This window comes from Chelonoidis abingdonii, chromosome 1 (assembly GCF_003597395.2).
Source record: "Chelonoidis abingdonii isolate Lonesome George chromosome 1, CheloAbing_2.0, whole genome shotgun sequence".
Lineage (NCBI taxonomy): Eukaryota > Metazoa > Chordata > Testudines > Testudinidae > Chelonoidis > Chelonoidis abingdonii.
This window is the reverse complement of record NC_133769.1, coordinates 258,876,785-258,892,833: the sequence shown is the minus strand read 5'-3', so window position 1 is coordinate 258,892,833 and position 16,049 is coordinate 258,876,785. Positions and strand designations below refer to the sequence as shown.

The window sequence follows — 16,049 nt, the reverse complement described above, 5'->3', positions numbered from 1 at the left end:
CATTCATCCAGCTGCTAATTTCATTCAGGCATTGGGAAACCTGTATGCTGGTGGCTTTTGCATTTGACATGAACCATAGGTAAAACTGGATATTGTCTGCGAACTGCTTTTAGGCCCATGGCAGGACAAAATCTCTCCTAGCGATTTTATATAAATGGCTAGGGGAGAGTATTGAGTCGTGCGGAACTCCACAGATGAGATCTTTTGAGATATGTCAGCAGTTGTCTTTTGCAACCCTTTGGGTGCAATCAGTAGGAAATATCAAAGCCAGCTCAGCGCTCTTCCAGTCACCTGCCAGGTGTCTAAGAGGGGTGAACAATCTCATTAGACTTCATGGTCAATGGCATTGCATGTTACTGAGAGACTGAGGAGTATGTGCATGAGTTGAGATTACCCTAGAATGCAGTGGGCCATCTCACATTGCACGAGTGTTAGAACAACAGCCATGTCTGCAATGGTGAGCAGGAAGGAAACATTTCAAGTTCTGCTGCTTCCAGAGAGGCAGATTTGGGGCAAAATGGCGATCATGTGCCCCTAGTAGTCAGGTAGGCTGAAGAGAGAGCCCAGTACTCTTATTGATTGCGCAAGAACTCAGAGCTGACAGTATCCAAACTTCAAAAATGGATATTCAAAATTTGGGGATACTTAATTAAGTCATGCACACCCAGTGTGCTATATGACTAATAATAAGACATGCAATTTCTAATACGGATGGAGTCTTACACAATGAAACCAACACATCTGTTCTTTTAGAACACAGTTATGCAGCTATTCACTAATCCACCCTTTCCTTTGCTTTTCCCATTTTGGTATTTTACATTTCAGCTGTTTATATTTCAGCAGGGCTAGTCATGATAGTGGACTCTCTATCCAGTAGTAAATGCTTGCAGGACTGTTCCATACAGAGCGCTAGTCCGGTCCTTTTTTTTCAAAAATATCTCTGTTAAACAGCTGATTTGTTTTTCTTTTGATTATTCACTTAAGACCGTTTTCACTGTCTATTAATTGACTCTGGTTGTTTCCAGGGGAAACATGTAAATTATTGTATTCTGTACCAGTGCCAATAATATGTTCCAGTAATAATAGAGGTGGAAAAGTTCAGTTGCATAGCAATATAACAGTTAAAGCAGAGTTTTTTACGGAATCAGTGTTAAAAGGAATTCTTATTAATAAAGAAGAACTTACCATATAAAACATGATAGCCAATATTTAAATGCGTATGAGATTCTGTCACCGATCTGAACCTCTGTCGTTGTTTTTTTTTTTAAATTGACCCCTATTTTTCACTGGTTGCCACTTAGTAAAATTATCCATTACAATTTATTTACTACTGCTCTTCTTTCCTTGTCAGTCACCACAGCTGGAATGTTCGGTAATGTAACAACTCTAGCAGTCATACCAAATAAGCTTTTGAATTTACAAGATTTTTTCACTTTGCTGTCTTAGCTGTATTTTTTTGTGAAGAATCTCATTTTGTAGTTTAATTTTTGTCTCTTACTAAGAAAAGTAGGGTTGGAGAGACAATATTAGTTTGTAATTTTATTTGAAGATAATCTTTGTTCTGTTTTCTTTGTTTCTTTTAATCTTTTTCGTATCGAGATATTTTACATAAATTTTGAATGAACCAAAAGAACCCAGCTGAAGTAAGGCCTCATTTTGTCATCTTCACTCACCACGTAATACCTTACTCCACAAGTTGTTGTATTAATTTCAGTAGGAGATCTCTCTGAGTGAGAGTGGGATTCACAAAGGTATTTAGATGCCTAACTCCCTCTCCCTTTTGTTTTAATAAGAGTTAGGTGCCTAAGTAAGAATGCTACCCTCAATTACTACTCAATATGAGTAAGGGTGGCAGAACCTAGCCCAGAATCAATCTTTTTGAATCTATGAAAGTGTTTGCATGGGTAAATGATCATTAACATGAAGGAGGGCTGCAGAATCAACCCCACAATTTTTTTACAAAACCACAGTTTACTGTGTACCTTTCTGTAGGCATTTCTTATAGATGAACTCATTACTGGAACTGTGAAGCTGAAAGTTAGCAAAATCTTGTTAGATGATTTAAGTGATTCTCGTGAGGGGAAAACATTGATTTTGGAGTGTAAATCATCAATAAGCGGCTCATATGTGAAATAGGAAAGGCAACTCTGGGTCAGTTTCCAGTAATTCATTCTCAGTTCAGATAGGCAATTTGGTAGCATTCGGATGAGTACACTAATTATTTGAGTGACTGCTATGGCTTGAAAAACAAGATAGAGATATCTTGGAGCTTCATATAGATTGGCTTGATTTAGAGTTTTTGTATGTCCACTGTCTTTCAGATAAAGCGATCATAAGTCTTAGCAACTGTACTTACACTGTGACAGCACAGTCCAACATACCATAAGTAACTGGAATAAACTTTAATGATAGCTCTGTGCGCATGAAGAGGTGAAAAGATATATTAAAAGCACGCATGAATTATGTCATTTGAAAGATGTGGGTCATATTGTGCCATCAGTTGTTAAGCAGAATTTCTATTGATTTCATTTAGGTATTTTTATTTCAAAGTGGGTGGTACATTACCCCATATGTATATATCACATGATGCAGGATTGCAAGGTCATAATTTGGTACTGACACACTATCAGTTTTTCTGCTTGAAGACTCTAGTGCCCACCAATGTTTCTGTAGTTATGGGATGTGAAATTTTAAAGTCTAACCACTCTTTCAGGGCTCTAGAATGAATATGTAATGATTTGCTCTAGAGTGAAACATGATACTCTGTATAAGGCATCAGCTAGAGGGAAATTATTATGAAATTATAGGTGTCCAAAAAGCCAGTGATTTACTTTTATTCACTTGTGTTAATCCAAAACAGCTTCTTTGTTAAAATTCTAATTGTACAGTGCTGTATTCAGTTTTATTCTTCAGGATAAAAGGCTTTGTATAAATATTAGATCATAGTTAAAAGTGAATATTTGTATATGATCGTGAACTGGATCCTTCTGTTTTTTGTTTTTAAATTAAAGTGCCAAGTTACAGGAGTGATTTGTTACAGCAGTATCATATTGTCTTTATATAAATCCATGGTACGCCCACACCTTGAATACTGTGTGCAGATGTAGTCGCCCCCATCTCCAAAAAAATATATTGGACTTGGAAAAGGTTGAGAAAAGGGCACAAAAATGATTAGGGATATGAAACGCCTGCCATATGATGAGAGATTAATAAGACTGGGACTTTTCAGCTTGGAAAAGAGATAACTGGTGGGGGGGGGGGAGGAAAAATATGATAGAGGTCTATAAAATCATGACTGGTGTGGAGAAAGTAAATAAGGAACAGTTATTTACTCCTTCTCATAACATAAGAACTTAGGGGCCACCAAATGAAATTAATAGGCAGCAAGTTTAAAACAAACAAAAAAGTATTTTTTTCACATAACACACAGCCAACCTGTGGAACTCCTTGCCAGAGGGTGTTGTGAAGGCCAAGACTATAACAGGGTTCAAAAAAGAACTGGATAAATTCAAGGAGGATAGGTCCATCAATGGCTATTAGCCAGGATGTGCAGGAATGGTTCCCTAGCCTCTGTTTGCCAGAAGCTGAGAATGGGCAACAGGGGATGGATCACTTGATGATTACCTGTTCTGTTCATTCCCTTTGGGGCACCTGGCATTGGCCACTGTTGGAAGATAGGATACTGGGCTAGATGGACCTTCGGGCTGACTCAGTATGGCTGTTCTTATGTTCTTAAGATGGATGGATCAAAACAAAGAAGTCTGTCTTTCCCAGTGAGTGTTTGTTTATAGTGGCTATCAGGATTTGCAAAAGAGGCCAGAAGAAAAGAGAAAACGATGGTACAGAGGGAGCAGGAAGGGAGTATGGAATATGCCATAAAACCACTGAGGAACAGAAAGAAAGTACAGGGAAAGTCTACGTAATGTCTGCACAAACTGGCTTTCTGCACAGCATGGCTTAAACGATAGCATAGGCCAGTCAATTTGGTTTGGGAGAATGGCTTCTGTCTAGTTTGTCAAATTCAGGGAATGAGTCACCTCAACTTAAATGGAATTGATGCGTGTATGCCTAAAAATCAGCTACTACACAAGGATGTTCTATAAGATTTTCTACCTACCCACCCACTATCTTAAATTTTTAAAATAAGCCAATATGTATTAACATAACGACAATGACAGAATACGGTGGAGAATAATGGCTCTACAGCAAGCAGATAACATATTTAAAAATAAAGGCTTAAACAGAAATAAAGAGGGCCAAATTTTTCAAGTGTGTCTCTGATGCCATACCAGCAAACTTTCTGTGTGTGAAACCAGTAGTTTGAAATGCAAATATGAGGTTTGTGCATGCAAATGAGTGTATTATATGGAATGTGTGGGTGCCGTTTTAGAGGCCAGTTTGATAATTCAGACCTGGATTTTTCTTGGGTACATCATGTGCTTTTAAAGGAGAAATTACTGTCAATATAGCAAATAACAGACATTTTCAAAATTGTCTAATGGAACTGTGTCTTAAAGGTGCTTGCTTTCTAGCTAAGGTTAAAGTTGCAGGTGGGAACTGTGAGCCAGGTTCAGTTTATATGTATGCTGAATTCTGCTGATACAAACCCAGGTACAGAGTTTTCAGAGAAATAAGTTCTCTGAGTGGAGAGAGGTTGCAGTATTAGAAAGTATCCAAAACCTCTCCTCCACCTAAAGACACATGGTGGCCAGTGAAGTCCCAAAAATAAGTAGTGGCAATGGCCTGGAAAGAGTTGTGGCCAGGGCAATTGTGAAATACTCTGAGCATGTGTCTCCTTAATAGCTTCTGCCAATGAGGCTGCTCTGGCCGTTATTGGTCCTTTGTATCAATTTAATGCATGCTTGGAGTACTGGGAATTATGTGTTGTCTTAGTGTGGTTGATGTGTCAGCTGTGTAATATTTTTGTAACATGTTTTTAAGTAATGAATTATGTACTTGGAGGATGATGTTTGTGATAGAGTGCTCATTGGATCACAGGCAAACCACAAGTCTACCGAGCCCAATACTTAACTAAGTATAAGCAACTGTTATTGAGAGTGTGTGGCTGGCATAAGAATTGGTCTCTGTCTGTGCTTTCCTTCCACCTCTATAGTTTAGATTCAGACTGAGTAAGAGACTTGAGAGAGAGCAGAGGGGGAAAACCCATAGTCACTTTGAGGATGCCCATTTAAATGGAAGTCTTTAAAGATAGAGGATCCTATGATGGTGAGAATAAGGGCTTGTCTACACTACAGGGAAAATTCGATCTAAGCTACGCAATTTGAGTTATGTGAATAGCATGACCCAACTCAACATAGCTTAGATCTACTTACCACGGGGTCCACACTACGCAATGTCCATGGGACACGCTCTCCCATTGACTCCCCTTATTCTTCTCAATTTGCTGGAGGACAGGAGTCCGTGGGAGAGTGATCAGCGGTTGATTTAGTGGGTCTTCACTAGATCCGCTAAATTGACTGTCGATGCATCGATCGCTACTCGTCAATCCCCCGGTAAGTGTAGAGAACCCCTAAGGATCTGCATAGCGTCACCTGCCTCCTGCAGTTACTGGCACCAGCTCCTGTAAGGGGGAAGTTGGTCTCTGTTGGAGTGAATGTGGGGGAGAGCTAGTATTAAATAATAAAATAAACCTTAAACCTCCCCCTCTGACCTTAGGAATAAATGTTCTGATCCTGCAAAGACTTATGCAAATACTTAAGTTTATATTCTGTGAGAAGCCCTGTTGCGATCAGTGGGACTCTTCTCCGTACATAGAGGTGAATAGGATCAGGGTCGAGGTGAGAAGATTGTTGGGGCAAATAATTATTTAAGATATATTAATTGACTTAGGTGGCTTAAAAGGTTGAGAGGACACCTGTACGTGTACAAACTGTCATAACTCCTTTTTTTTTTTTATACTGTTTCCTTGCCACTCCAGCACTTCTTACCAACCATTGATACATCACTTTTTCTACTGTACTTAGCTACATTTCCATTATTGTAGCTGATGAGTAGTATGATATAGCATGTATGTGTGAATGATGTGATATAACATTTAATTATAGCAGACTACGGCATTTCAAAGTTGGGATATTTTGATGGTATTTCTGCTTTGTTTTTATTTAAATAAATAAAATGCTTCACTTAATGTATTCAGAACATCTTAAATGTTGGGAAATGTTTAAACAAACTCTAGGGGAAATGAGGTGATTCCAGGCAGTTTTGGAAAATCTTGTAAACAATATGGAGGAGCTAAACATGGAATATAACATTAGTCCTTGGATTTTTCTAAGGGAAAAAGAATCAATAAGCTGGTTGGGGTAGCAAAAGCTTTCTTACAGTTGACAGATGTGCATTTGGCTTATTAGGTCATTGCAAGGTTCTTATTTGTGAGCGGGAATTGTTACTGCTGTAACAACGGTTTACAGATATATATGAGCCAATGGGAAGTGGCTTTTGTCTTTGCCATGCACCCTACAGAGACCACTACTGGTTTATTTGATACACTTGATTTAGGAGAAATCATCACTGAATTTAATAGCTCTTACAGCTTTTTTCATTTTTAATGGAAAGATTTAAGCTTTTCCAGCTGATTGGGTTTTATATCAATTCAGAGGTACTGGTAGCTGCAAGAATTTCTGCCTTGTTGCCTTGTGCCGCTGGTATTCGCACTGAATTGGTGGCAAACTAAATGATTACATTTGATGACACAAGTGAAACGTCTCATTCTAGTTTGCCAGAACAATTTATTTTATAATTGTGGCTCAAGGATTGCAATAAACAAGTTGTTAAATCCGTTTTTCTCTTTCTAGTTGGTAGCATCCATCGTATTTATCAGCTTTGGAGTGGTAGCAGCATTCTGTTGTGCAATAGTTGATGGAGTCTTTGCAGCACGACATATAGTAAGTATGGTCCTTAATATTTTTTCTTTTGGTTCAGAATTCTCATGGCACTTCCAGTCGGAAATATTTTTTTCTGGGTTACGATAAGCGATGTTTTAGTTGCTTGGTAGCCCTTCTAGTTTGAGAAATGATTTATTCATTGACGATTATTCCATTTCTGTTGGCAGAAGATGAATAGGAAACCCCAATCAATGTCAAAACTTAGAGCTGTTGCCAAGAATATGTTCATGTCTATGTGAGTATCAGCTACTGAGGAAAAGTTAAATGACACAATGACAGGAATTCACAGACTAGCATCTGCTTAGGAAAGGGAGACTATTTCAGGCTCCCTCAAAAAGCTTTATTTCATTATTCAGAACTCCAGACATACAGAAGCTCTAAGCATGGCCAGTCAGGATGCGGAACACTCCAGATTCATATTGTTCAGGGCACATACTGTTCAAAGCAGTCGTATTACACCATGGCCCGGCACAGAGGTAGCTTTGTCCCAGGCTCTTCCAAGAAAGGGCGTGGGGTACAACAAAGGAGGAGAGATCATTTTGATGGAGAAGAAGATAGAGAGATGGTATGGCCATGGTTAGAGGTGGTAGAGAGGATGGAAAATTGTCTAGGGATTCCTACCAAGTGACAGACAACCCCAACCTGACTATCGCCCACCTTGCTAATGCTCCACCCACCAGAGTGACAAACATCCTCAGTCTATCTTTAAAAAGCCCCATGCAGCCCCTTGTTCCTCACTCTGCAATGACCTTGTCCTCCTTCCGACCGAAAACCTCATAACTGTTTACTTCACTAGTCCTTTTATTTGATTATTATGTCATAGAACATTTATTATTTGTGTTATTATAGCATCTGGAAGCCCCAGTCATAGACCAGGATTTCATTGTGCTAGGTGCTGTACAAACAAAGTAAAAAGACAATCCCTGCCCCAAAGAACTTACAATCTAAGAATAAAACAAGAGACAATCGATGGACGCAGACAGACAGATTTGAATGTGGGATGGTTTGACTATCCCAGCTCACATTCAGATTTTTATCAATCCTGTTTCTTTTTCCTTTGTATTTTTTTAATTCCCTTAAAAACAAGGAAATCAAGTGCAGAAATCTATATTAATGCACCCTTTGGATTGCATTCTTGACATTTATGCACATAAAATCTGAAAGTTAAGTTTTTAACAGAATTGTAACTCAGATATATTACACACAACATAACATTGACTAAAATACACACATCACACACACTGCTACAAAATTTTACGGGCTTGATTTTCCTCAGACTTACATTGGTGTGACTTAGTTGATGGGGTTCCTGATGTGTAGTGGCGGAGTAAGTGGACGCTAGGACCAGGATGCGTTTTCTTTGTCGTCATTTTCCCCTCCAAAACAATGTGGAAACTACAGCTTTTTTTTTGCTTTTTTTTTTTTTTCCTGAATCTTCTTTTTCTGAAAAAATGCAGATTTGGGTCCATGGAAACATTTAGTGAACTTGGGTCCATTCTGGTGAATTGTTTTGGTTGGAGAGAAAAAGAGAGAAGATTTGGAAACACTGAAATAGTTTGCTTTGACATGTTTCAGTTTTTCACCAAACCGAGGAGATGGTGGCAGTAACTCCTTTATACTCAATAGCCCAAGGCACTTACCTGGGATGTGGTTTGAATCCCTGCTCTGGAGTAGAGACTTGAACCGAAATCTCTCATCCCAGGTGAGTGCCTAACCATTGGGATATTTGGTATTCTGGGATGGGGTTTTCTGTCTCTTCTGTTGAAGCTGTTCTATTTTGTATAAATAATTCAATTTTCATTGGAGCAGGGACTGGAACCTGGCTATCATCCCCCCTCAGTGAATGCCATGAGCTCGGGCTATAAAGCCATTCTCTCTCTCTTTCTCTGGTTATTATTATAAATAAAAATTGCACTTAGAGAGGAAGAGGAACTTTAACAATTTATTTAAAAAAATTTTTTTTTTGCGGTTATTACATGGTCTGGTTTAATCTCCTTCTTACATGATCTGGCTTAATCTCCTTCACTTGTGGCTGGTAGATTTTATATTTCAGCTGTGCAGAGCCCCTGGTATCTCAGCTGAAGGTGATTTTATATTTATTATTAATTATTATGATTTTATTATTATAAATATGTGATGATGGTGAGCTTTCAGTCTGCTCTGAGCAATGAGGCCGCAGACTGTTGTGTTTTCCTTGAGTTGCCTAGGAAATATTGTAACTCTAAGATTCACAGTCTCCCTCCTGGTTTCCTTATTGCTTTGGGGAAGTAGTAAAGTGCTCCAAGTCGGTATCAGGTGCAGCATACAGTTACTGATGCATCAAGACAGCTATGCTGACCTGTGAGCTGTAGAGGGGAAGGCTGTCCTCCCTTCTCTTGTTCAGTCTGGGAACATAGACGTTGTGATGAGTGTGCTTCCCCTCTTGCCCTGTGAATGGTGGTGTTGATTGCTGGCTGTTTATACCTGTTTACTCCCATGTGTCTATGTACAGGACAGAACAGTGCCTAGCCTAAACTGAGCATCAGTTCAGTTTTTTGTGACCCCTTTGCCCTTCCTTATATTTTTGGCTCTATCTTATTTATGGTGTGGCTTCTTTATCATCTCTGATTTTATTTGCAAATCATTCAGAGGAATACAGCTGTTATTAATATAAATATCATATTCACATTCATGTGTGGGGTGAGAGCTACAAATATCTTAATGGGGCAGATTTATGAAATCTGTCAATAGGAATAGTGTAGAATTCAATTTATCAGCACCATGGTATCAGAGAACCTTTTTAGTATGATAAGATGTGTATTTTTTATGGTTCATTTCCTGACTCAACCCTCACTTTGAACAAGTGACCATTGTGTATGTATCCAAAAGCGTGTGCAACCCATCAAGATACTAAAGGGTTAGACAAAGAATGTCACCTTCTCTGATGTATAGTGTTATGTCTGAGGGCACTGGGTAGGCAAAATCTCAAACACAGAGACAAATAACACCCCTTTAATATTTCTAGGCACTTGCTTAGTCATTCTTCAGTCTTGCCTTTCAGCTCCCTGCTCTTACTTTACACATCTGTTCCAGAATCTACATTTCTCCCCTATCTTGGGCAAATAGTAATATCATGTTAGTATATGTGTGTATTCTCATATCTGAGGAAAAATATCTCTTAAGTAATACTCTTATATTCTTCCCAGAGTACAAATATCTTCACGCCTCTCTCTGTCATGGCATGACCTTAGAGTGGCCTTATTCGTACAGGGCTGTGAAGTTGAAAGGGGAGTTCTGGGGCTAGACATTCAAAGGCTTGTCACAATGCAATTTCAAGACACAAGGGTGTTGCACTGCCCCAAAGAGAAGGCCCATAGCAGTCTTGGATGTAATTCAGAATCCAGCAGATCAGTGACTAAGCCAATTAAGTCGCAGTTGTCATTTGCTCAGTGCTGGAGATTTAACAGTGCAGGACAAAATACAGACATTTGTCCTTGAGATTTACTCTAAAATGAAACAAGGCAAATTCAGGCCTAGCATGAGTGCCTTTGGGTAAATCAACGAAGTTTACGCTGTTTAGCTATTGATATTGTTTAAGTCTGAGTTTGATCCATCCATCTTTCTCCAATAATACAGTACAAAGACTTATATTGCTAGAAAATTAGAGATCATGCAAAACCTACCATAGTCACCATCCAACTTATTCCATTCTTAGCTGCCTAACAGAGAAGTGCAAGAACTTAATAAGGGAGGGTGAAATAAGGTGACAGCTCACCTAAATTTACTGACTACCAAGCGGTTGGAGGGTGAGTTGCTGCTCACTCCTATGGTATCTCATGAACTAGTTAGTGCATATCGAAGGAAGACGTATGATATAGCCCACCTTTGTCACTCTTGTGTTAGTAATTCTTTACCTTGCCCCATTTTACCCACATACTTTCTTCTTGACAGGGGCAGTAACAGTGTTTTAATTCCATTCTCTCACACGATATTGCCAGTAGTGCTCATACTGTACCTGTATCATGCTGCTCATTAATATCTGAGATGTGGTCTGGCTGCTACCATTTAGGAATCATTTATGGATTTTTGGTCCAAGCTGCTCTCTCTGCAAAGAGAAGCCAAAATCCCAGCCTACATAGGGGATTGCTGTTTCTGTGGCATTGTTCCCTTTCACCTCCCCAAATGTTCCGCCAGGGATCCATGGGTGTGGAGGAAGCTGGGCTTTCGGAGACAGCGGTCAGGGCAGGTAAGACAGCCAGTCTATGTAGCTCTTTACTTATCGCCTCCAACTCGTGAGGATTCCAACCTAAGTTTAATGAAGCTTTTGTAGAACTTGACAAGTTAATGCAGACATCTGTCTTGAGGAGGAGTCTGGGGCTGGTAGAGGAGAGGGAGAAAGGCAGAGGTGAAAGTAAGCCAGTACGGGCTGGTACGGAGGACCGGTGAGAAAAGGAGACTGGTTGGAGGGGGCGGGGAGAAGCCTGCCCCCTGCATAAGAATAGTTTAAACTCACCTGTTCCCTGAGTGGTTCAGCCCTTGGGGTTAGAAGCAGTTTCTGGCATCCTTGTTATTTTCACTCCCAGTTGCTGGGGGGAGTGGGGAGGGTGTGTTTGACCATGGCAAGGGCAGTCCTTGTCTGCCCCCGGGGATGAGGGAATCTCTCTCCAATACTAATATACACAGCAAATACAAGCATTTGGCTGCACAGCTTAAATCCAGAGCTAATAAAAGCAGGTGGAAGGGGAAAACTCACTGTCACATTGGTTTCTTGTCTCCTCCCTCCCCCTCCTCCAGCCAGACTGCAGACAAGGCTCTGCATTCCTTCCCCCACCCTCACCCCAGCAGGCTCTAGCTTGCAATAGGGACACTGGCTGAGATGCTGCTGCTGCTGCTGCCTGCATAAGAACAGTTTAAACTCAGCTGTTCCCTGGCCAGTTCAGCCCCCAGGGTTAAAAGCTGTTTCTGGCATCCTTGTTAATTTCACTCCCAGTTGTTGTTGGAGGGGGGGAGAGTGTATGTGACCATGGCAGGGGCAGTTCTTTTCTGCCCCAGGGATGAGGGGATCTCCTATACACAAAAGACACAATCAAAATCAGGAACCATTTCCAAGTTCAAATCTATCCCATTCCATCCCCAGCAGAGGATCATGGTTGTGATGTCCAAACTGCTTGCAGATCCTCTTTGAAATGTTACTGGAACTGCGCAGGGAACAGCTGAGTTTAAACTGTTCTTATGCAGGAGGCAGGCTTCTTTCTCCCTCCCTCCTCTCCCTAGCCAGTCTCCCTGCTGCAAGCTAGAGGGAAGCCCCTGCAGCTGCTGCTCAGTGCCAGGCAGGGAGAAAGCGTGCAGAGCCTAGTGTCCGCAGCCTGGCTGGAGGAGGAGGGAAGACACGGAGAAAAATGTGACAGTGAGTTTTCACTTTTTCAGGCTTATTCCAATAGTAAAGTTTTATTACAGACAGTACTGGTGTAGTAATAGTAGCTTTATTTTCTCTATCTATGTCAGGCAGTGGGAGGGATCCATGAAGTACGTAGGAGAGGTGGGTTGCTTGCGATTGGACCATATGGGTAAGAAATGTAAATTACTTTCACCCCTGCCCAAACCCCAGGGCTCCCAGCCACCTCTGCAGCTGATAGCTCTGGGGGTGATTTAAAGGGCCCAGCCCCTAGCTTCAGCTGAATCCCCGAGCCCTTTAAATCCTGACTTAAAAGCCCTGGGATTTAAAGGCCCCACCTCTTCTGATAGAGGCCACGCCTCTTCCGGTTGAGGCCCCTCCCTCTCCTCAGGACTCTGGAGTACCGGCAAGTCCTTTAAATTACTTTCACCCCTGGAGAAAGGCACTAGTTGAAGCCAGGAAGGCAGTTTAGAGAGGTACAGGGTTTCTACGCAGATGGCCTTTATCTCCATCGAGATCTTCTGGTTAGACTGGCTGAATCCCTTTCCAGTTCCATGTAGAGGGGTTGCAGCACAGAACGGCATTTCCTCCCCACAACGAAGCCATGGGAGGGAGTGCCACAAGCAGAAACCTGGCATTTCCAGTCACCTATGCAGCAATGAGCTGGCAGAAAGTCAGGGCATTCAAACCATTTTTTTTAAATGATCCAAAATTGTGAAACAATACGAGTATGAGAGCCGTAGGGACATGCATGCGGGGAAAGGTAGAATTAAGATGATAAAGTAGCCTGGTTCAGAACTCCAACAAATACAACACAATCCTTCACACCAATTAAAAATAAGAAATGTCCCTTATTTGTCTTTCATTCGTGACTTCGTTAAAGTAGGAAGAGATGGAAACAAGGCAAATAAATCACCACATTATAATTCTTGTCAGTTCGTGCCTGTTTCTGAATGTTGAGGCTTTTTTTTTAAGCCCAGTTTCTCTTGCTTTTTATGATGCTGTGGATGAAATCATAAAGTACCTTCTCTGTTTTTTCTTTTTCTTAAAAGACATAAAATTGACAAAATCCTGCTTAGAAGGGGATATTCTTCAGAAGAGATGTATTTAAATTATTTAAGACTCATTTAAAAAACACTTCACTTAATAGAAAGCTCTGGAGCAAAGCACTTATAAAATTAAAGACACTGAAGTAAAAGTAGCTTGATTTAAAGTGGCACTAGCTCATTTGAGAAATAATAGTGCAGATGTATTTTACCGTGTAAGGTTCATTTCAGCCCTAATCCATTCAACTGCACTCTTCACCTTAAAAAAAAAAAAAAAAAAAAAAAAGAGAGAAAAAAATTAGAATCAAATGAAACAAATCAAAGCTACAAGTAATGTGCAGTGATGTTATTTCAGAAAAATAGAGACTACAGGAATCCTTTACTGTATCTGCAAATCATGTTTGCTTGAGGCATGTTGTTACCTAGCAGTAGACTAGAGCGCTTATTCTGCAAACATCAGAACATAAGAACTGTCATTCTGGGTCAGACCAATGGTCTATCTAGCCCAGTAACCTCTCTCTGACAGTGATCAGTACCAGAGCTTCAGGGAGGGTGTACAAAACAGGGCAGTTTGAATGATCCACCCCATATTTCCCCTCTTGGCTTCTGGCAGTCAGAGGTTTAGGTCACCCCAAGCATCCCTGACTATTGTGGCTATCTTACATGAACTGATCTGGCTCTTCTTTGAGCCGAGTTATACTTTTGGTCATCACAATGTCCCATGGCAATAAGTCTCGCAGGTTAATTGTGTGTTGTGTGAAGAAGTACCTCCTCTTATTAGTATTAAACCTGCTCGAACTGTAGAGCCTCTGAGAGGAGGTTGTATGACATCTGAAATCATATACTGTAAATATCAGTGACCTTGTTTGGCTGAAGCATTTTAACCTCCACTGCAGGTGTCTGGAGGGAGGCTGTGGGGGAAGCTTCTGAATATTCAGACTTGATATCACTTGTCTCCAGATTAGGTTCAGGTTCCATACTGACCAGCACCATGTACGAAGATTCAGGTTTTGATTACAGAGGCGAACTCTCTTGAGCTGTTCTGAAGACTTCAAGTGAATTAGAACTGTGACAGGAAAATAAGCACATATCTGGGTCTCTGGTTTTGGCCCTTCTCTGACAATAATGTTTGTGATGGATTTAAATTTGCTGTCACATTACATTATTTTTGAAGTTATCAAAACTTTTAGTTTTGTAACAAAATTAACAGTTTATTTTCTTAACTTCAAATGTCCTGATTTCTTCCTCTTTTTTTTTTTTCTTTTTTCTTATTTTTTGTGGGGGGGTAGGAGATAAGTAAGGGGAAGGAATTAAAACTGAACATTACATTATGTCATGTTTTCATTGAAATGAATATACACCTTAAATATTGCTAAAAGCACAGCGAGGTGGACACACATTTGTGTCACAAAACCATAGCCTATGTTGGCAGTAGCAGTGAAAGCCAATGTGGCGTTTAGACGTGGTCAGGTTTAGAAGTGTTCCTTCCAGTTATTCAGCAGTATATGGGCCTGTGATTAAACTTGCATTGTTACCTCTTGCCCTATGTAGTGGGTGACATTAGAAATGCGGTAAGTATAACACTGCCACCCTGTGAAATGCCTGCATTTCTACATCTGTGCAACTTCGATACCGCTAACTGTTTTGACTTTGCAGTCACAGTGATCATGTATGTACCCTGTGCACACCCAGCATTAGCATGTGAGCAACCTGGGACTATGCAAGTACCTAAGTTCTAATTGCGGACGATTTTACTGTGATGACTTAGGGCTTGGCTACACTGGAGAGTTGCAGCGCAGGTGTTGGGTTTACAACGGTGCAACTCAGTAGCCGTCCACACCTGCAAGGCACATCCAGTGCTGCAACTCCCTGGCTGCAGCGCTGGCTGTACACCTGGTCTGCTTGGGGTATAACGATTGCAGCGCCGGTGATGCAGCACTGCTCGTCAAGTGTGGCCACCAAAAGCGCTGTAATTGGCCTCCAGGGTATTAGGAGGTATCCCAGAATACCTGTTCAGCCACTCTGCTCATCAGTTTGCACTCTACTGCCCTGGCTGCAGGTGACCCGCCCTTTAAATGCCCCGGGAATTTTAAAAATCCCCTTCCTGTTTGCTCAGCCAGGTGTGGAGTGCAATCAATCAGTGACCATACCTCCACGCTCCAAACGAGCCCCAGCATGGAGCAATGGCGAGTTGATGGACCTCATCAGTGTTTTTGGTGAGGAAGCTGTGCAGGAATTATGATACCTATGGGCAGATATCAAGGGCCATGATGGAAAGGGGCCATGACCGGGACGCGGTGCAGTGCAGGGTTAAAGTAGGAGCTGCGGAGTGCCTATTGCAAAGCCGTGAGGGAAACTGCCTCAGGTGCTGCCCCCCTACGACCTGCCATTTTTACAAGGAGCTGGATGCGATACTTGGGGTGACCCCACTGCCAATCCCGAGGACCACGATGGACAGTTCAGAGGGGAGAGGAGAGGGAGGGGGAGGGGGGTAGAGGAAACCGAGAGTGAGGGTACTGGGGTGGGGGGAGACACCCGGAGTCCCAGGAGGCATGCAGCCAGGAGCTCTTCTCAAGCCAGGAGGAGCTAGCCAGTCGCAGCAGCTGGAACTTGTTGGTGAAGAAGAAGCAGAGGAGCGGGTTTCCCGGTAAGCAGCTTTTATTTTCAGGATGGAAATGTTTTAGGGAGAGAGGGGGGGTTATGGCTGCATGCATGCATGCCTAGATG

General features: G+C 41.4%; 1 protein-coding gene across 2 annotated transcripts in view; it reads left to right on the top strand.

Annotated features, from left to right (window-relative positions):
- TMEM255B (transmembrane protein 255B) overlaps positions 1-16,049 on the top strand; it is a 112,033-nt gene that overhangs the window by 42,002 nt on the left and 53,982 nt on the right. Inside the window, exon 4 of one of the 2 annotated variants that reach the window (XM_032777807.2) lies at positions 6,813-6,902. The exons of the other annotated variant lie outside the window; for it this stretch is intronic. Within the exon in view, the coding sequence (XP_032633698.1) occupies positions 6,813-6,902 (90 nt within the window). The remainder of the gene's footprint in view (positions 1-6,812; positions 6,903-16,049) is intronic. 2 annotated transcript variants of the gene reach the window in all.